Source organism: Thalassophryne amazonica, chromosome 15 (genome assembly GCF_902500255.1).
Source record: "Thalassophryne amazonica chromosome 15, fThaAma1.1, whole genome shotgun sequence".
In the NCBI taxonomy this organism is placed as follows: domain Eukaryota; kingdom Metazoa; phylum Chordata; class Actinopteri; order Batrachoidiformes; family Batrachoididae; genus Thalassophryne; species Thalassophryne amazonica.
This window is the reverse complement of record NC_047117.1, coordinates 50,466,744-50,487,826: the sequence shown is the minus strand read 5'-3', so window position 1 is coordinate 50,487,826 and position 21,083 is coordinate 50,466,744. Positions and strand designations below refer to the sequence as shown.

Here is a 21,083-nt window from a genome sequence, read left to right as displayed (position 1 = left end):
TTTTGCATTTTTTTTATTTAGTTTTAAAGGTATCACTGGAGGTCGAGCAATAAAAGTCATTACATACCTAAAAACAAGTTAGCTGCTCTGAAGACTGTAAATGTCCAGCTGCTGAAAGTCTTATTTGCTGTGAACAGGTCAGACGTCCAGTTGTTAGTGTTGTTCGAAGCAAATCCAACTGCCAACTAGTTTTGTGAACTCCTACCTTGCCTTATAACTGAGTGACAAATGACGTTGGAGCAAGCTGACGTCTGGTACCCATGGCAACCAAAAACAACAACCTAGCTATATTAAAATTAGCACTGGTACCACAGTCTCGTTGGAGGAGTGGAACTAACTTACGTTGTAAACAAAGCCTGCAGCCAATCAGAGAGCGGCATGTCTCAGCCAATCAGCAAAATGTCAGAATCCTGACTAAAAGTCACTTGTCCAAATAACCCGATACGGACTCCTTTGCATTGACTGGAGGAGTGGAACCAATTTATATTAAAATAGATTTTTTTAAACAGTTAAAGGTTGAGCACAAAAGTAATTACATACTGAAGAAATTAACCATCTTCTAACAGAGAAAATTAAGGAAAATGCAGCATATTAAACTTTTGTTTTTCCAGTCAGTTGATTGTTTAGAGTCTGTTTAGGTGTTTGAGACTATAGACTATGAGACTATAAGCAAATTACAAAGTGAGTCTCATAGTCTGTCAATCTGATACTCAAATCAAATCAAAGAGTGAAAATAATCAACCAGACAGAACACAAATCTCCGTAACACAACAAAGACAACCAGAGTATTTGGATTTGTCTGTCACAGAGTTTTGTGATGTCACAAAACAATAACAAAATATTAAAGTCAGATCCATCTGTTAGATTTATTTATTTATTTGATCTCTTACACTTTGAAAGTTTAATTTTTAATAACGTTGAATAAGGTTTTTGGCACAGGGATGAATGCTTAATCACAAATGTGAACACTTCCAGAATTCATTTCTTTCTGTTTGAAATTGATTTCAGCTGTTTACTGTACAGTCTGGTTTGTCTTCAGAGCTGAAAGTGTCCACAATAATTTACTGAACAATTATGTTGTGATTCCAATGAAAATAGCCAAGAACCTCTTGTACAAAGGATGCATATATGCACAAAAACATGGCGTAGGTCCGTCTCCACGGCAACACTCAGATGTATCAAAAGTGAAATGACAGTGGAAATGTGCGGTGTGTCACGCAAAAATCTTGACTGGCGTACACACGTTTCTACAGCTATTGTTCCTCTGACATATAGAGATGATGCTGGGAACTGTTAATAGCCATCAGAGTGATGTGCACATCAGAAACACACTGATGAACAATTAACACACCCACCTGTTTGCAATTATATCCTCCTGACTACCAGGATATATATATATATTCTGGTAGTCAGAAGGATATAGGTGGACATAAAAGCATGCACAAAGTGATGCCTAAAATGTCACTAACAATGGCCGTGTTAGGGTCAGAGGATCTTGCAAATGGTGCAATCCAACGTTGGCGTGCATTCAGGGAATGAGGATTTTCTTGCAAATGACAATAATTGGCTCATAAGCTGATTTCAATTACCAAGGCCACTGTTACTGGAGTTGTGCACAGAACTCAGCAGGCCCAGAGCACGGTGAGGAGCCAGGTTTTGTCTGTGCCCACACAGGTGCTAACCACGCTGGGCTTCCTTACAACAGTGGCATTCAAGTGGGCGCTGGTCGAGCGGTCAGGAATTTGCCAGTCAACCTTGAGCTGAGCCATGTCAGCTGTGTGGAACGGAATCAACCAAATGTCATCCATGCTCTAATAAATGAACCATTTGTCTCAACAAGAAAAAGTGATGTAATAATCTGCATAGATTTTTTTTTTTAAGTTATTTCAAATTAACTACAGAAGTCTTGTGGCATTAACTCGGTTGAAAGTTGAAATAACTAAGTTGAAATAACTTTAAAAAATCTATGCAAATTGTTACATCAGTTTTTCTCGTTGAGACAAACAGTTCCTTTTTCAGAGTGCAGATAAATCACATTGTAACAATAAAGCACAATTTGCAGCGAGAGCCTGTGTTGCTGACCAAACGGTCCCCCCTGAAAACTGATCCACCCTGCCTTCACTGTACATGTGTAATTTTGGTGCATCAGCAGCAATTCACCGATTATCACCTTGTTTCTACTTAATACCAGTCATCATATATCTCAGCGACAGATATTTGAAGCTTTTGTACAACAATCATGTCCACATTAATTCAACATTATTTCATTATAAAAGATGGGCGACCGATCAGAGTGCCACAGCAGCACATCTGAGACTGACGTGCTGCACTGCCTACATTATTTTGGAGTATCAGTAGCGAAATGAGGTCATTATCGCCTCGTTTCTCCTTAAAACGGCCTTGTTTCTGCTTAAAACTTACTTTAGAATGATTTAAGAGATTTTAATTATTTGTCCTCTGATGGTTAATAATCACTTTATTCCCAGCCATTTGAAAATTGCTGCTTTTTTTTTTATTTAAAAAATGTGTTTTTTGGCCAACTTTGGAAAACTATTTGTCCTAGAGTACTGAAGCTACACCCCTGAAACTTACAGTCCAGGGTTAAATTACACTTGAAGTGTTGTGTGGGCCGCTGAAGTTTTAGTTATTTGGCAGGTAACTGTGTATGTAGTTATTGTAGTAATTATTTATATACCTGTACTGGCTGTGGTCTCTGTGTGCACTCATTTTCAGCTGCCAGTGTGGTGATCAGCTGAGAGGCGCCTTGCTGTTCTGTGTGCGCTCAGATGTGGCTGTCCAGCCCCCATGTGATCATGTCTGTATATACATATCATATTTCATGGAAGTGTGCCCCCCCCCCCCCCCCCACACACACACACACATGCCACATGTGTTGGGTGGGGGAGTGGAGACACACACACACACATACACACACACGTGTGCTACACACACACCACATGCGTTGAGGGGGGGAGCCGACACTCCACACTTGTGTGTTGCTTGCCGACTCAACAATATGGGGCACTTAAGACAAATTACACAGCCAGCTCGAAAGTAGTCACCTGCTCTCTGTTTTCGTTCTGACTACGCAAATGGCACCACATTTCCTAAGTGCTCCACAAGTGGTGTTGGATGTTCATGTGTGACACCTAGAATTTTTCCGACACCTGCCAAGAGAGGGATGGAATGGGCACTCACAGGGCACTCTCTGTCTTTCGGCCACTGCAGTGCGAGAATCTAGAACAGAAGAAATAGTCACATCAAGGTGAGGTGAATTTGTTTAGAGTGTTTGGGAAACTAAAGCATATTGTGATTTGTGCAGCAGAATCTCGAGAAGCAAGAGCTTTCAATTAATATTGAATTATTTTCATAATACCCCGCTCCCTTTTAAAAGTTCCGTATCACTAGGTGGCGGTAATGTGCCAAAACGTTGTTTGTCGACGGCCATTAAACAGGTACAGAAGAAGACTTCCAGGGTTGTGTTTTGTTTTCGGAAGCGTTTGTTGCAGTGCAGAAATTCGAGACATAAATGCGGAAATAAATGGAAAGTTTTTATTTTATTTGATATATAAGGATATGTGTTCTGTAACCTAACTACAAAGTTTACCGCATGCGGGGGAAAAAAAAAAACAGGCAACAATTATTCAGCACGGGTTATCGCTACAAAGTGCACCAGCCGATGGTGGTCTTTTTTTTTCTGTCTTTTCTGGTCTCATTGGAGCAGGTTTTTTTTTTTAATATATCTTGTCTCGAAGTCCTTTCCGTGGTTTTCGCCAGGAGAGGATGAACTGGCTTTTCCCCCATTCCAAAGGTTCCGGACCGCTCCCTCCACTCAGCAGCCTCCAGCAGCAACGACAGCGGCAGATCGACTCACTCAAAGCGGCTCATCCGAGGTACGCGCCCCGGTACACCGGCACAGACACACGGGGCCCGGTGGCACAGTTCAGTCAGCTCGTTAGCTGTTAGCATCACAGTATTCTTTAGCCACTTCGCCAGCTCTGCGTAACATTAGCCAACACTGCTGAAAACTATTTGATTGCCTATATAACGATCAACAGTGTCAGGTTGTTCACATTTGTTCCATTATGCTGAAGATTAGGCGAAATGTTGTGTGTGTTACTACAAACTATTAACGTTGTTGAGTTGCTAATATTTGCTATTTGCCATTATGACATCGTATTAGTTGCATAATGTCACGCACAGTGACAGTGTATTTTTAGAGATGATGACTGTCGTGTGATCGTGCCTGTACTGTGGCATCAACATGCTGTCTTGGGAGGAGCGAGCCAGTTAGACGTACAGATTAAAGTATTAGATGCTGTTTACTCCACTGTCAACACAGGGGTCATTTCACGTTCAACAAAGCCTTCCGACTGATCATTTTGGTTTTGTTTCGTCCTTCATTTAAATAATGTCATTGTACATAACAGCAGCTTTTTGGTTACTAAGACCTCTGGGATTTTTTTTTTCTTTTTTGGGGGGGGGGGCAGTATAGCTTCACAATAAAAAACATCAGAGACCAGTTCATTTGGACATAAATAAGGAAGTTTGCAGAAACGGTAAGTCAAACATTTACAGTTTTTATTCAGGTAGCAAACTGATGGGAACATCTGAGTTTTACACTTGTGCTGACCGTGACCATAACTTTGATCATAAACTGCTTTTTCTGTGTGTCTTAGCCTAGCGGAGATCCAAAAGGATGTGGAGTACAGGATACCATTCTCAGTCAACAACTCCACAATTAGTGTTAACATGTGAGTCTACGTTGAAAACTCAGTATCAGTATTTAAATGAATCACCTTAACGTTGATCGTGAACCTAGGTCACACTGAGAGATTGAATTCTGCCCACTGGGCAAGTGACACCGTGCAGCACTTGTTTAAGGCTGATCCTCCTGTTGGGCTGTCAGGTGGGTAAAGGTGCTGTTCTCCTGGGATTGCAGACAATCTTTGTTTCAAATCTGAGGGGTGGATGTCGTTTCTGCACAGTGGAAGACAAGACTGATCACACTGATGGATTATAGTAACTACAGGGACATTCCCCGCTCTCTGTATGAGCAAAGGTGCTTGCAAGGACGAGTCTAAGCAGAATTCATTTTCAGTTACTTGCCGCTTGGGACTAGAACAGTCTGGTTTCACACCCAAGAAGTCAACATCGATCAATCTTGGCTCTGCCCAAACTTGTGGAATGCAAGTAACCAGCTTTGACTTTTTAGGGTTTGTTGATTTTTTTGGGGGGGGAAATAATTTATTCGATAGTCAGCCTAAAAATGGGTACTGTGAGTGCTTTTTGCAGCAGGACTAATCCTCTGAATTTTTCCCAGTGAATACTGACATTTTCCAGGGATGTGTTCAAGCACCTGGGTAAGGTTGTGGCAACCAGTGACTTAGGTGCCTTTGTTGGCAGGGAAATGTTTACTGAGGTCAACTCCATAGACAATGCTTTGATCTTGCAGAATTAGTGGATACCCTGATTGCACCACTTGAGAAGTTAAGTGAGGAATTGGAGTGTCTGGATTTGCAAATGTCATGTATCAAGATGCAGGCTTTCAGTGACTTGCTGGACTCAGCATGCATACCTGAATCCGGTGAAATTTTTGAAGTAGTCACGTATCTTGACATGGACATTTGTGTCTCTGGGTTCTTGGCCTTTAAGATTGATCTCCAGGAATAGCTTATGGAGGCCACTGGAGGTCACTGGACAGGGGTGCTTGGTGATGTTGATAGCTTTACATGAGAATGACGGTTCAAGTCTTTAGGGTCCTGGTGTTTTCTGTCTTGCTGTATGGTTGTGAGACATGGATGCTATCCAGTGAGCTAAAGTGTTGATTAGACATCTTTGGTACTAGGTGTCTTTGGGGAATCCTTGGGTACTGCTGGAATGACTTTGTGTAAAGTGAGTGGTTACTTGGATAGACTAAGATGAGGAGTATTATTTGCATTATTAGGGAGCATCAGCTACAATGTTTTGGCCATGTGGTGTGATTCTGTGGCTTGACAACACCCATAGTATGATCAAACCTGTTGGGGATTAAAGACTTTGCACACCTTAGTAGTTGTGATGATGGGTCAAGTTCTGTTCATTCTTCTTATGCTCCCAGATATCTCCATTTGGCAGTGGCCAAACCTCTGGTCATAAGGGCTCTTCTCTACTAGAAGAATGTTTGAAATGTTGGGATAATATACAGAATATCTCTTGGATGAACTTGGTCGATGTGTTGGCGTGTAGGCAAATTCATATACACGTATAATTGATTCCAAACATGATGAAACTGTGTAGTTTGTGTAATTCGGTTCCTAATTGAATGTAATTGTAATAATTATTTAAACAGTTAGCTTTGAATTTTCTGTCATAGTGAAACGTTGTTTCAAAAATTGTGTTTTCAGTAACCTTTTTTCATGTTTTATGACTTGGTAATATATGCAGTTATATGTACAACATATTCAAATACTTACAAGAGCTGTGTTTAAAATTAAAATGTTTGGTATTAATCATTTGCTGATTTGGCTCCTTTCCTATAGTTTGCTGCCTCCTCAGTTTCCTCAGGAGAAACCGGTTGTTAGCGTCCACCCTCCTGTTGGTCATCACATAGTTGACAGCAATAATGGCACAATGGTTACTAGCCCACTCATCACTAATGTAAGTAGTTATCTAATCCAGTATTTGGGTCAGTGGTGCTTTTGTACCCTTTACTTCATACAAATATGGAGTTCTCAAAGCATAAAGTGAAGTGATTGTGTTTTATGAATTACTCTATGAATTTTCAGGATATGGTGCAATATACACCATCGTATTAATGTCCAGTATTAAATTACAGTGTGGATCTGAGGCATTTATTCATATACCTTTCATTTCATTTATTAATTTATTTGAATGGGATAATGCATATTAATGAACAGAAAACAAGCCAGATTTAGCTCAAGGCTATTTTCCATCTACAGTCCCATGGGGTAAAAATACCCCCAACACAAAACACACATGACCCATACAAAGGAATAATACCCGGCTCAATAAACAGGTTTATCCACAGATCGCTGCATTAACAGATAAGCAGTGTACATCCCAGTGCATGCTTGTGCACGTACAGAACCTGTGCTTACTGTAGGTAGCATTTGAATATGAAATTAATCATTTGACGTGGATCCTTATTTGTCACTCTTCCAGTATGTGCCAGCGTTAGGCATGCTTTTCTTTTGACACAGACCCTGAAACAGTGTTTCAAAACAGGTTTCCAAACATTCCTAACCAGTGTTTTGAGTTTACTATCATTAATTGGCCATTTAAAGACTGGCGGCTGGTGCAGTGTCGACTTCACGGCTCTCCTGTTGATTGCAACAGCTGTTACTTTCTCTCCAAGTCTTTGTGACCACACTTGGAAACAAAGGGATAGAGTTCTTCTTTCTCTGCAACTCATCGGATCCCAGCAGATTTGGAGAGACATTTAATTTTCCTGACAGTGGGGGGGAGAAAAAAAGTCCAGGTCTGCGCTTTTGGCAGAGGCAACACGCTTTGTTAGAGTTCTGCTGGCCACATGAATGGAAGCGATAGCATACTTTAGATCAAATTGTTTTTTGAAGCCTATTTCTCATGCTGTGCTTGTCTGCAATTTCTCTACTCTTTCGGGGAGTCATGTACAGACCACTTCCACTTCAACCTCAAACATTATATTCTTTGGAAGAGTGTATAACTAATAAACACCAGGAATGATCTTGCTGGACCTTATAAAAACACACCCTTTCAACGTATTCAACATTAAGGTCCACAATAAACACAGCTTTTTAGTTGCAAAAAATTCTGGTTTTCCCATTTGTTTCAATAAAATTGGCACAATGCTTCTGGGGGTGGTTCCTAAAGTGACACCATGGAAGTCAGCATTTCCCGCAGGCTATCATTTCTAAACGTTTATCAACAGCTGATCAAATCAAGCTAAATTCCCCATTTTTATGACTTAATATCTCATGGCATATGGCACCAAAAATAAAACACAATACGCCAATGTTTTCATAATGCTTTATTTATTTAGAATAGCCAACTCATTTTGGCATTTCATTACCCAGTGATACGCACTTTAAGCTCAGCTTACATGATACCAATAGTGGTAAGTAGATCCGTACTGACACTAAAAATGACTTGTGTCACTGATATTTCACACTGTAAGGTTGTAAAAAATGTACTGGAAGTTACCAGCAAGATGTTGTTGGGGAAATCATGATGATTATGCCTACTTTCCCGTTTTCAGCTTCTACTTCGGTTACCCTCAGGAATCTCTGTTAGCATTGGTTTTATAATCACCGGGTTGTGTTGATTTGTGTGAATAATGCAGCTAGTGGTGTGGAAGAATATCAACACATAACTTAGATTTTTTTTGTTGTTTTTTTACATCTTACTTATTTGTCCCCATGATGCTATTGTGATTTAAATTTCAGTTTGGGATGCACTCAGACCTGGGTAAGGTTGTGCAGAGTCTGTTGGATGAGTTCTGGAAGAGTCCACCTGCCTTGATGTCTACAGGCCCTGCTGGCTTTCCCTAGTGAGTCTCCTCTTTGTGTGTTTGAGAATAATGATATTTTAGATCAACTTTCCTCAGTCTCCCTTACACTTTATTACAGTGAAACATGTACCTGCTGCCCCTGATGCTTTTTAAATGTAGAGTATTTGTTCCAAAGCCAGATGCGGCTGCCTCTGCCTTTGTGTCATAGAACTATGTTGTTCTCTTTACAAACACACAAAAGAGATTGTTGAAATGAGTGACGCAGGAATTTAATGCGTTCGGCATGGCCTGTTTCCTGCAGCGTTAAAGTGGATAAAAACTTTTATTATATGGCTACGACAGTACGCATGCTCTGATTGGCTGATTTCCGGCCCAATGTTTTCCCATATCAGACCGTTACCATGACAATCGGTCTGGATTGCGTATCATATTTGCGACTCTGTTTACAATTTTCACGGCATGAAATAAACCAAAACAAAAAGCGACTAAAGAAATTATGAGCGAGGAAGAGAACCATTCTACAAGCGAATTTTATTACACTGATGAGTTTGAATTAGAGGAATTAACAGCAAACGAGCTTGAAGTGGACGTGCAAAATGAAGACCAACAAGATGAAAACACAGCTCCAAACAGCCATATAATAAACAAATTATTAACCTCGCACTCGGTTAATAATCCTTTAATCTCTCAGCAAAACACAGTGTGTTGCAACCTCAGAGTAAAATATTTTAGTGTTTATCTTATCTCTTAAATTATTTTAATACTGTGTTGGACTTGGAAACTGTTGGAATTGTTTCAAGGTGTAATTTATAAGTTTAGTATTAATTGAGGGGAAAACTAACATGTTGTTTGGGTTCACTACCTGAAGGTTGTGGGGAGGCTGGATATGGTAGCTATATTTGATGAATGATATACAAATAATGAATGTTAATGAGTGCAATGGTAATAATGTTTGCATGAGTGGAGTTGCATCCTCTCTGTGCCAAACAATTACATTTTTAAATGTTGTCAATATTACAGTACTTTATATTGTGTTGAAAATAGCATTTTTGGGATTTAAAATCAGGATTCTGGTGAAGTATTTAATGTACAACTGTCTAGTATTAATTTAAGTTTGAAAAGTGTGGAGCCATATAAATGGAAAAAAATTAAAATTAGCTCTGTTGATTTAACACAGGCCTTTTTGCTGTGTTGATGGATAGACATTAATTATAATAAGATAATATAAATATCAGTTGATAAATATCTGATTTTTTTTTTTTTTTTCTTTTTACTTTTCCCTGCAAACTGGTGGGTGGGGGCGGGGGGACTATACGTATCACTTTGCCCATCTGTCTCTGTGCCTTGTAACCGCAACTCATTCCAAACCAGTTGATGGATTTCAGTGACACTTCAAACAATGGTAGAGATGGTACTGCTGAGAAAGACCTCTAGTTCCTATCCTTTTATGGACATGCAAAACCAACAGGACATTTTATACATATAATTTGTCAATTACATGTACGGAGGTTGGCCAGTTTGTTCTTTCAGGTATTTCATCACAAAAACATAAACATTTACTACACCAATATATAAGGTGTACATGCAGGAAAATAGTATGGCAGAGCATATCATTTTGTGAGCTTTTTCAGTGCACAAATAATCACTAAAATTATGAAATGTTGATATTTTTAAAAATCCTGAACAATAACAAGAGTGCAGGTAAGTGTGCAGGTGAAGGATAAACAACAGCTTTCTGAAGCCTGCGCTCTATTTCAGCCCTGTTCAGCCCTCAACCACGGCCATATTGTTGCTACGTCATCACCATAACGGGACCTGCTGATTCAAGCCCAAATCAATTGTAAACACAGCGGAGGTCAAGTTGCTTTCGGACAACGTTTTTTTTTTTTTTCTAGTGTGGAGGTTTTTTTAAAGTCCAGTCTGAAGGTTTTTCTGAAGCAGCTGTGAACGACACAACTTTACCATTTTGAGCCTTATTTAGACCACAATGAGGGAGAAGAAACCTTGGAGGAAAACCTTCAGTCTGACAACAGTGACGATATTTATTGCCAGAGTTCAGAACACATAATGGTGATTATAAAATAAATAAATAATGCAGGCGATTTCGGCATGCAGCAGATGATGAACTTTTTTCCCCAGCTCTGTGGTCATAATTGACTGATGAAAAGTTTGTTTTACTGTCCTTCACATCAGAAAAACGTGATGAGGAAGTGCGGCTTTTTATTTTTTCCTTAGAAAAAGGTACATACATTTAAATGTGAAAAATAACAAGAGGGACTGAAAATATCAGTTATTTTTAAAATAAATATTGCTTCCTTTCTGAATACAGTTAATGTACTGTACGTTAGTAGCGTAACATGTTATTATTAAATATTAAAACCATTCACAGAAGGAGTAAATAATATATTCTTATCTGTCTGTTTCAGTGAGATCATCTTTAAACTTATCCATCTTTACAAAGCAACATCTGAAAATAATTTAATTCCTTCTGTCTTGGCTGAAGAAAAGTCCATTTGTCACATGGGAGTTTGGTGCCAGGTTACAGTGCCAGCTGTAATCCATTATTGTGGTGATGGATCGAGTCTTTGTTCTTAACGAGCCGGTTTGCACTGCAAGTTAAAAGACTCCCAGAGTTCCTCATCTGCTCGTAACGTCTCACGTGATGACATTATGCCATGATCCGTAAAACAAAAAACTCTGAAAATACTCAGGTTTGCCTCTGTGTTGAGTGGAGAAGCCTCGGACACTGTGCAAGTGCGTGCTTGTCAATATAAGTGTTTCCACCTACCAATCAAAAGGATTCTGCCAGAAAGAATTAACCGTTCTCACACTGAAACACGGTGCAGTGCCGACCCAAACCACTCTGTGGAAACAGGGCTGTCAGTAGCCTGTAAAAATCCATAAACTAATGGGGCTATTAAGAATGTTTCTTGTTCTGATGTCACTTCCTCCTTCTTCTCCAATGTTGTGACTGGACCAGAAGTTCCTGGTCCTGGCGCACGGTTCAAAATCTGAATATTTATCATTTCAGTAAATCCGCACCAGGAAAGGATAAATTTCAAACTGTTGTTTAATTTTTGTCTCAAATAGTCAATAAAACATGGCATAATGTGTCACCTACACTTTAATATAATATTGTTACGCCGCAATGACAAGATCTTCTTGACTCATGTTGTACTACAGCAGTATGTACAAGCCATCGGGCATTGCTCCTTACACCACCCAGAGTTTCCACTATGGTCCTCACCATGTGGGCCCAAGCCAGACTCCACCTTCAGCTCAGACACCAGCAACCATGCCTCATCCAGGGGTGGAGAGCAGCCATGGGCTTCCTCGAGCTCCAACTCCATATGGACTGATTACTGACCTCCCACTGCCTGTACTGACTGGAGACTCACCGGTACGCTCATTCTGTTTAACAGGCACAAGTTCAGTTGTGACTAAATGCACATCAAATTGATCAATAAATCCGCTTTGTGGCAAATTGGGTCTTCTGCTTCTTTTAGGTTGGACTTAACGGACATGTGTACAAGATGCCTGAGATCCCTGAAACTTTTCCTGAGCTCTGTGACATGAAGTAAATTATTTTAGAATACTGACATTTCAGTTTATTTATTCATTTTAAATGCAGGTTAATAGATTGTTCTGTTTATAAATCTATTTCAAATCCTGTAATTGCTGTATTTGGCTTTGTCTTGCTCTCTATCTCATCTGTGTGTCTAGTCTTCCACAGCTGACTGATATGTCAGAAAATGAAGATATGTTATTGGAGTTCTTTGTGAGTTTGCCCCAACTCAAACAGATTGCCAATGATAAAGATGAACTTGTCAACAATATAGTGGGCATGGCTAGTAAGTCCACTGAAGGCCTTGAGTTCGACATGTAATGAAAGATGGATGAAATGTAAGCATTTATATATAACATAGTTGTACTTTACAGAGAAAAACCTTCAGATGGAGCCACAACTGGAAGGAAAACGACAAGAAATGCTCTACAAGGTTAGTTCCCTCAAACTCAAACGCACAAACCCATCGGCACTATTGCCCAGCGAACAATAATCTCTTTGTGTTCACAGTATGAGCATCTGATGCAGATGAAGTCGGCTTTTGAGACAAAGTTGCAGAGACAGCATGAACTAAGTGAGGTACAAAACTACAGGGTGCCCATAACAGTTTGAAAGACACAAACAAATATCCTAGATTTAATTTACCTTTTATCATGTTTAAAACAAGCAGTAACTTCCAGTGTTGTAAAGTGAAGCCACTGTGGAAGTGTCAATTCTGCCAAAATACTCAAGGGTAAAAAAAAAAAAAAAAATTATTATAGAGTTTGATACTAAAGGATTATTAACCAAGCAGGCGAGGTTAATAATTCGATTATTATATGGCTATTATATATATAAACACTCAAACTTACAGTTTCCCCCGAATATGCTGCTGATGGTGTTGGGCTCGTTCACTCGTGCACTCCAGTCATCATCTATCTCAGCGACAGATATCTGAAGCTTAATTTGGAGCCACCCCATTTGAACTTCAAAACCAGTCTTCAGAAAACAAAGCATGACATCACATAGGGTCAGTCTAGTATTTGTTAGTCTATGGTTTAAAAATCACTGTTTGTAGAATTCCATCTGCAAACGAAAACGCCACATTGTTTTTGGTCAAATTAAGCAGTCTAATGGACAAATGGTGATGAGGCCCGCCAAGTCAAATAATTTTCTTTTTCTCACTTTCTCTCCCTAGAGTTGTAGTCTCAGTACTCTACAGGCTCGGCTCAAAGTTGCAGCCCATCAGGCTGAGGAGGAATCAGAGGAGACAGCTGAAAATTTCCTGGAAGGACGCACTGATATAGATGACTTCTTGGCCAGCTTCATGGAGAAGAGAATGGTGAAGTTATTTCATTTTAAGAGGTTATTGTTCATGTAGATGGTCTTGGAGTGCCATTGAGTTATTTTATAGAAAATGTGTGTATAATATGTTGACAACAGCTTTTCCATGCAGTGATGCACTTGCTAAAGCTAGTATCTCACAGAGGAGAGAATGCTGAGGAATGTTGTGCTTTTTGAATTTGATAACTTTTCTGACGAATGTTGGCGAAAATCATGGTTCACCTCTGTTATTCACACATTTCAGTGACAGTTAGCAAAAGTGTTTCTGAACGACAGTTGGGGAATTAAATTGGAAGCATTAGCGACTGTTAGCAAATGTTAGTGACAGTGTTTACGACGATTAGCAACTATTTGCCACTTTTGCTACTGTTTGAGAACATTTTGGACCTTTTGGGAACTCCAGGTAAAAGTCAATGCAAAATTCAGGCAGACCTTGCAGTTGAACCACCCTTACCCCTACTGATGGACCCAACCCCATAAAAAGGGTGAGCAAACCCTCCCCAGCATTCAGATTTCTCATGACAACTGTGGAAGACAGAGCTCAGAAGACTTGCCTATAGAAGCTATATCGAAGATGGAGTTCCAGAATATGGAAATGAATTTCTGTCATGAATAAGCCCAGTGTGTTGCTACCCTTGAGGAAGAATTGCTTTGTCTGGCTGCTGCAGCAGCAGCCAGACAAGTGTTGGTAGTGTTCAGTACTTGGTGAACCCAAAAAAAATTTTTGCGATACATTTTACAACTGTTTGCAACTATTTGCGGAAAAATTAATTAAAGAAAAACTGTTTGTGACCCTAAAAACTGTGAACGGTTTTGCAACTTTTTATGAACCCCGATGAAATCTAATATTTGCAACGTTTGTAAGCATTTGCAGCTCTGTGAGATACTAGCTTTACACAACATCAACAAAAACAAATAAACCAAACAAACAAGAAGCACAATTTTAAAAAAGGTAGATTGGAGTTCAAGCCAGACTATCCATATAGACTGTCAGTCAATAAATTTGTAACATGAGTTATGTGTCAGTGCTGGCACATGCTCGCACACAGTTTTTTCAAAGTACACTGGTATGAAAATATGTAGATGCTCTCCACTGAGTCCAAATCTGCTGTGCTATTCACAGCTTTGCCATAGTAGAAGGGCCAAAGAGGAGAAGCTGCAACAGTCCACCAGCGCACATGGACAGTTTACTCCCACCCTCTAGAACACAAGGTAAAGCATACACAAGTGAACACACTGATTTAACAGCCATTTTTAAAGGATTTTTCATTACCATGAAGGTACTGTACTTAAAAACCTGAAAAAATATGTGCAAACAGGCCAAGCAGAGCTACCGGTATATTTCTTCTGCAGGCAGCAGTAAGCAACAAGTGTAAAGCTGCTATTAATACCATATTTTCCTAAATGTGGTTCATGACAAAGCAATTTTATGTCAAAGCATTCACAGCCGTCCCAGCCTATAGGCAGTATAGGCAATCGCTAAGGGTGCCGTCCATCCAGAGGGTGCCACAACTGGGGGGAAAAAATAAAGTAAACTTTCACTGTTCTTATACTAAAACTAGTATACTATTTATCTTTTGATATAAAAATAAATGTAAGCCCATATTGGTTTAACTGCATAGCAAAGCCTGTTGAATAATAATGATGACAATAGTTTCCTAGTGCCCCTCCATCCCCCAACCCCCCGTTTAAATGTATGATGAGTCCTTCCGGGTCATTACGGCATTGTGGCATAACAACGTCAAAACGGCCAAAACTGTTTGGTGTCAGGTTGCGACACCAGGGCTGGTTGTGGTTTATTAAGTCATATTTTGGGGGAGTGTGAGGTGGTTCTCATAACGGTTTGCTTTGGTTTGGACAGTAAAAGTTCTCCATGGCGTATTTTCTCCATAATCGTGCATTAAGTGGACCTACTGACAGCTGCTAAAAGTGCTAGCATACAATATTGAAATAAGACGAGTTTCATTCATCATCAGTATTGCAACAGGGATGTCTTGAATGATCTGTTAGGACGTTTCACCATGCAACAAGCCGTATTATTCCAGATGTTTGTAATAAAATACTGCAAACAGAAACAAAAACGAGTGGCTCTGTTTCAGTGGGAGACTACAAGAGTAGGAGTTTCTTCTACTTTCGAGTTTATTTTCGGTTTGCAAACCAAAACGGATGCAGCATTAATGGAATCTGACGTACGCTATACTAATATGGAATTGTGCAGATAAGGGAGGGGAGGGGAGAAAAAAGTGGGGGAAATTACACTGTACTATATTCTCTTGAATAACCCTGTTCCCTTCAAATATGCCAGTGCATGACTCCAAGCTTGCTGGCATAATGGTAGAAAAAGGAAGTAAACCCTGAGATTTTTAACAGTTCTGTAAAAGTGTTCTGATATACAAATAATGAATGTTTCAGGGCTGTGAAAACTCAGCTGATCCGAGGAATTCCATGGATTTCATCATGGGGAGGAGGGTGGGTGTTAGTGTTGTACTCTTTAATCGTGATCGTCACTGAGTTTTTATAATGCCTATTGCAAGCTTTCTTTTTTTAAACAACATTGTGCAAGTTTTATAAGTCTGCGGATACTGATCAGTATAACAGATGCAAATCTGTGTCCTCAGATCCGAGGAACTCCATGGAGAAAAATCCCTCTATCAAAGCATGACTGTTGCGACAGCTGTCGTAAAGCAGGACTGGTTGGTTACTATGGCGATGCTGTGTAGCTGCTCCAAGCTAAACGTAGCATGTGGACATTACTTTAAGAGCCATCAAATTTTTAAAAGAAGAATTTTGCATCATGTCTGTGTCACAGAGTGACATCAGAGAGAGGGAAGATGGCGAGAAAGATGGTTTGAAAAAGTTTAAGATCATTTTTGTAATTTTACCTTTGTATATCACTTATAGTAGAGTTGAAATGAAACAGTCAGTAGCGTAGACCTTTATCTTTAACTCAAGAGATTTAACAAAAGTATTGCATTAACCATTTAGAATGTACTGCAGTACAAATCATACTTTTACAGCCAGTTTTCTTTCAATAAGTCATGGGATGAATACAGAAATACAAATTGTACTCTGTTGTATATCTTTCTGAAGTAGGCAGTTATACAAAACTGATTGTGAACATGCAAGTTGGAGACTAGTGAGGGGAAACCACAAAGACAACTTCAAATCAGTTATAGACTTCTGTGATTAGAGAATGTAGGCATACCATACCTTTTGTCTTGCATCAGCAGGTACAGCTTCATGGTGAAGTCGATGTAGGTTTTTCATACAAGAAAAATTACCAAATCTGTTTTCTAGGTAAAGTCTAGGTTTGAGCCTGCCATCTGTCTTCCAAACTGAAGCATAATTTCCACACCTTTTTAAAGGACGTCACACCTTATTTAACATCCCCGTTAGCAACACAACATCAAAGTATTTATGATTGTAAGTGTATCCATGCACATGTAATGATTAGTGGTTGCTGATGTATTTTATTACTAGTTATTAGAGTTAGCAAGTGCATATCCGGAAAATGTCTTACTCGGCATTTCTTGGCATGTAACGTACATTTTATGTGCGTACGTCTTGGTGCCATTACACCATTAAGCTGTATAATTTAAAATTCTTGGATCATTGATGAACCACGTATCTGCTTACGAAAAACTGGTATGCAATAGCATTTTTATAATGTCGGCACCTCTGCACAGAGTTCATGAGCGGCAGTAAACTGATGATCTGAGCTGACAACTTCACAACAAGCGTATGTTGTGGTTTTGTTTTACGCATAAATTAGTCACTTTTTGTCATGGAAAACAGATGGTCAGCTTTTCATGTTTTGTCTTACTTCATATTTTTGGTCCTCAGGTTTGGTGTATCCTCAGCCAGCTGCTGCCAGTTGTAAGGTTAATTCATTAGACTGGATGAAAAGCACACAGAGTCAACAGTGGACACTTTGGAGAAGTAGTGAGACAGTGATGACTGGCTAAAAAGAGAAGACCTTTATGCCAAGATCTGGTGACAAAAAATCTGTGAACCTGGATTGTGGGAAGAATCTGTTGAGTCGTCACAAAAATTCAGAACTCAGAAAAACAGGTTTCACTTTTTCAACAGTTGCTGGAGGAGGACTGTTCATGTCATGGATAACTTGTCATGCACTTGCCTGTTGTCCAGTATTGACTTGAGAGTGATCACAACATCCACTCTTTTTTTTCTCTTTATAATTCCCCTATTTTGCTCAATTAGAGCAAGTATTGCACCTGACTAGAGATGTAAAATGTTTGGAAGGTAATAGGACAGTATTTCCACATTTGCAGATATTTGTCAATGTAGTGTGCAGATAAATGTCACTCCAAATGTGTAACTGCAGGTGTCTACATTAGAGTCCAACCAATATGTAGTTTTTGGGGGCTGATGTGATACAGATATTGGAGAGTAAAAAAATGATGGCACCAATATATCTGCCATCAAAACCTTGTGACAAAGAAGTGTAATTGAACCTTAATATTATACAGTTTAAACAAGAATTTCATTATAAATAGCTATAAATTTAACCAACAACCAACCAACTTATGTCATGCTGGCTTCACTCAGTTTGGCAGTTTTCATGTTGCATCCCTCAGTATTTACATAAAATAGGCTTCTCTTCTATTTTGGCCGTGCCTAGCAGGCGGTATAGTGACTACTTGTCTCTTGGTGCTGTAAAACACCCACTCTGATTAGAAAATGAATGGCAGCTGGTCACTTTCCCCCTGCCTCTTGTCGTTAATGGAATCAAGAGGTGATTGGGGTTCCTGCCATACTTGATGGCATTATAAACCAGTGCCATCTGGTCGCCCTCTACTGGACAAAGTAATGATGCCACTTCCAACAGCCAAAGTGCTATTCTGCTTTATTTGGAAAAATAAAATTTCATATCCATAAAAAATAACAGATGGCAATATGTTCTTTGAAGGCTCATATTGGCCGATATTATCAGCCAACAGCTATATTGGTCGCACTGTATTCTACATTTGTAGCTATTGTTTCTGACATGAGGACCGAGTCCTTGCCTGAAAGTTCACACTAACACGTAGATGGAAAGAAATAATTATGAAAGCAGTGGTAGTCAGTAATTGAGCAGATGTATATTTATATACAAAAATATCTTCACTGCACGTGAAATTTGTTTCCCTTCAAAGTTGAAGACAAGTGAATTGTTGATTCATCATGTCTTGCTAATTCTGATGAAAGTTACAGGTGGCCGGATCATATCCCAGCATAAAAAGGATGCAGATGAGGTCCCCATTCATACCCACATACAACTTAGCTTCCAGTTCACCAAATCTGCAGGGGTTTTTTTCTTCCAGAAAGGACTAACCAGTCAGTGGAGTTGAACAGAATCTGTGAGGCATGAAGAATGTATCCACAGTGCCACCCATGAAGTGAATTATCTAAATCGACATCTATTCTAGAATTGTCAAATGATAATACATCGTGACTATCTATCCAAAGAATTGATGATGTGGGAATGTACCCAAAAGCAAGCCCAGGGTGGTGGTGGTGTCAGTTTAGGCTGTTAAAATGTCAGCTGTGCAAATCAGTCTACTTGGGGGGGGAAAAAATGACTGTGACATGGTGATCCTGCCCTTCTTTAGACAGTCTTGGTATCAGTGTGTTTGCATTTGCATTAATAATTCATTCAGTCACATTGAAGAAGCAGTGTTCTGGTTGTCACAACACTGACCGAGTTACATGGTGTATGTTGTGAAAAATGTCAAAATAGTCTTTCTAGCTCATAAAATTAAAAAAATGTTACAATGAATAGATGCAAAGCAGTCCCTCCAATCAAATCTCTTTTTAGTTGGCTGAATGATTGAATTCCCTCCATATTGCTTATGTATTTGCACCCTTTCAGACATCAGCTACCAAATTGTACAAACTCACATTGTTGGGGAATCAGTACAATAAACCAAGTTAGCAGTTTAATCGCACTAATAATTTTTATGATTGAATTATTTATGTGTGTGTAAACACACTGATGAGCACCATGATGGTAAAGTATTTTTTGATACTTTAATTTGAAATTTGTGGTAAAATGGGAGGATGCTGTAGGAAGTTTGGTAAAATACTGCATTAAAGCTGAAGTGATGATTGAATACTGTATTTCGATAATGTTAATAATGTTGTAATCAGAAGATTGGACACCTTGTATATGGTCTTATTTAATTTGTTAGTGTAATAAATAATTTAGAACCAGTTGTGTTTCTGTTTGCAGTCACTAACATCATCATTGTGATACTGTACATTGAGATGTACATAAAATAACCTACAGCAGTGGTCACTGCTGTAGCACAGTGGTTTAGTGCCACACAGAGAGAAGGTCATGGGATTGATTCCCACCTGTGGCCTTTCTGTGTGGCATTTACGTGGGTTTCTTCCCGGTGCTCCGGCTTCCTCCCACTTCTAAAGACATGCAGGTTAGGTGAATTGGAAACTTAATTGTCCAGGTCTCCCTTTTAAAAGAGATTTCAATCTCAGTGGGACTGACCTGGTGAATTAAAGGTTAAATAAATAAAACTACTAACCCTGCTCCTGGAGATCTCCTGACCTGCATGTTTTCCAAATCTTCTTGCTCCACCCACTTGTAATTAACTCATTCAGGCATGCTCAGCCAAAGGCCAGACTTGACACATCAGCTGTTGACAGCAGGCAGACAGAAGACTTGCAGGGCAGGTGATTTCCAGGAGCAGGATTGGTGACCTCTGTCTCACAGCATGGACTCACTATACTGCATAGATATTGCCACCATGCTATAAATGACAGACTTTGGAGAGGGTGTAGGAAGAAATGGAAATGCAACAGATAGAGAGAATAAATTAGATCAGCTAATAATGTAAGACAAGTTGGGGCAGAATTTTAGAAAACCAAATACGAACGGTGTGGTTTTGAGTGAGGCTGAGACATGCTGAGGGGAGAGGTTGAGAAGCTGCTGAATAAATAGTCCTGGTCAGAATGATTGGCACTCCTGAATTTTAAGTACACACACACACACACACTCTCTTCAACCACTTATCCAAGATTAGGTTGTGGTGGGCTGGAGTCTGTCCCTGTCATAAGGCATGAGGCGGGGCACACCCTTGACAGGACGCCAGTCTGTTGCAGAGACACTTATAGACAAACATATTCACACGCATACCTACGGACAAAATTTCCAATTCACCTAACCTGCATGGCTTTGGAAGCCGGAGCACCCAGAGAGAACCCAGACAAACATGGGGAGAACATGCAAACTCCACACAGAAAGGCTACAAGTGAGAATAGACCCCATGACCTTCTCACTGTGAGGCAACTGTGGTGGTTAGGGGCCCAGATGAGACAAGACCGTTACAGACGATGGACTCAAATGCTGGGAGCACAGACAAGAACGGACTGTGAACGAAAAGAGATTTATTTACAACAAGGAATAAATGAGGAATTGAAGTGCTGAACTGGTTAGGCTGCCTGCAAATCCGAGACAGGGCCACTTGTAGCGGTGGAAATCTGGGAGCTGGAGTGCACACAGGGCCATACATGGGAGTCTGAGAACGAGCTGGAATCCTGGATATATGAGGCTGCAACCGGAGCCAGGTGGAACGCACAGAGCCGAGAATGAGGAACTTGTAGGATGAGAAGGCGAGTGAATGAACTCATAACACTGGAAGCCTTTAACAACACACAGTTCGCTGTAGACTTAAAGCAGGAATGTTC

General features: G+C 39.8%; 1 protein-coding gene across 2 annotated transcripts; it reads left to right on the top strand.

Annotated features, from left to right (window-relative positions):
* Nucleotides 1-3,441: 3,441 nt before the first annotated feature.
* On the top strand, nt 3,442-19,592 carry vps37a (VPS37A subunit of ESCRT-I). Of its 2 annotated transcripts, none has more exons than XM_034188076.1 (12): nt 3,442-3,893; nt 4,680-4,754; nt 6,522-6,639; nt 8,427-8,530; nt 11,678-11,891; nt 11,998-12,068; nt 12,215-12,342; nt 12,431-12,489; nt 12,567-12,635; nt 13,234-13,377; nt 14,503-14,591; nt 17,223-19,592. In XM_034188076.1, the coding sequence occupies exons 1-11, from the start codon at nt 3,784-3,786 to the stop codon at nt 14,581-14,583; spliced, it is 1,173 nt and encodes a 390-aa protein (XP_034043967.1). In that variant the 5' UTR covers nt 3,442-3,783; the 3' UTR covers nt 14,584-14,591; nt 17,223-19,592. The 2 variants fall into 2 exon arrangements, with proteins under 2 accessions (XP_034043967.1, XP_034043966.1); XM_034188075.1 differs by having other exon boundaries at nt 3,443-3,893; nt 11,675-11,891.
* Nucleotides 19,593-21,083: the final 1,491 nt, after the last annotated feature.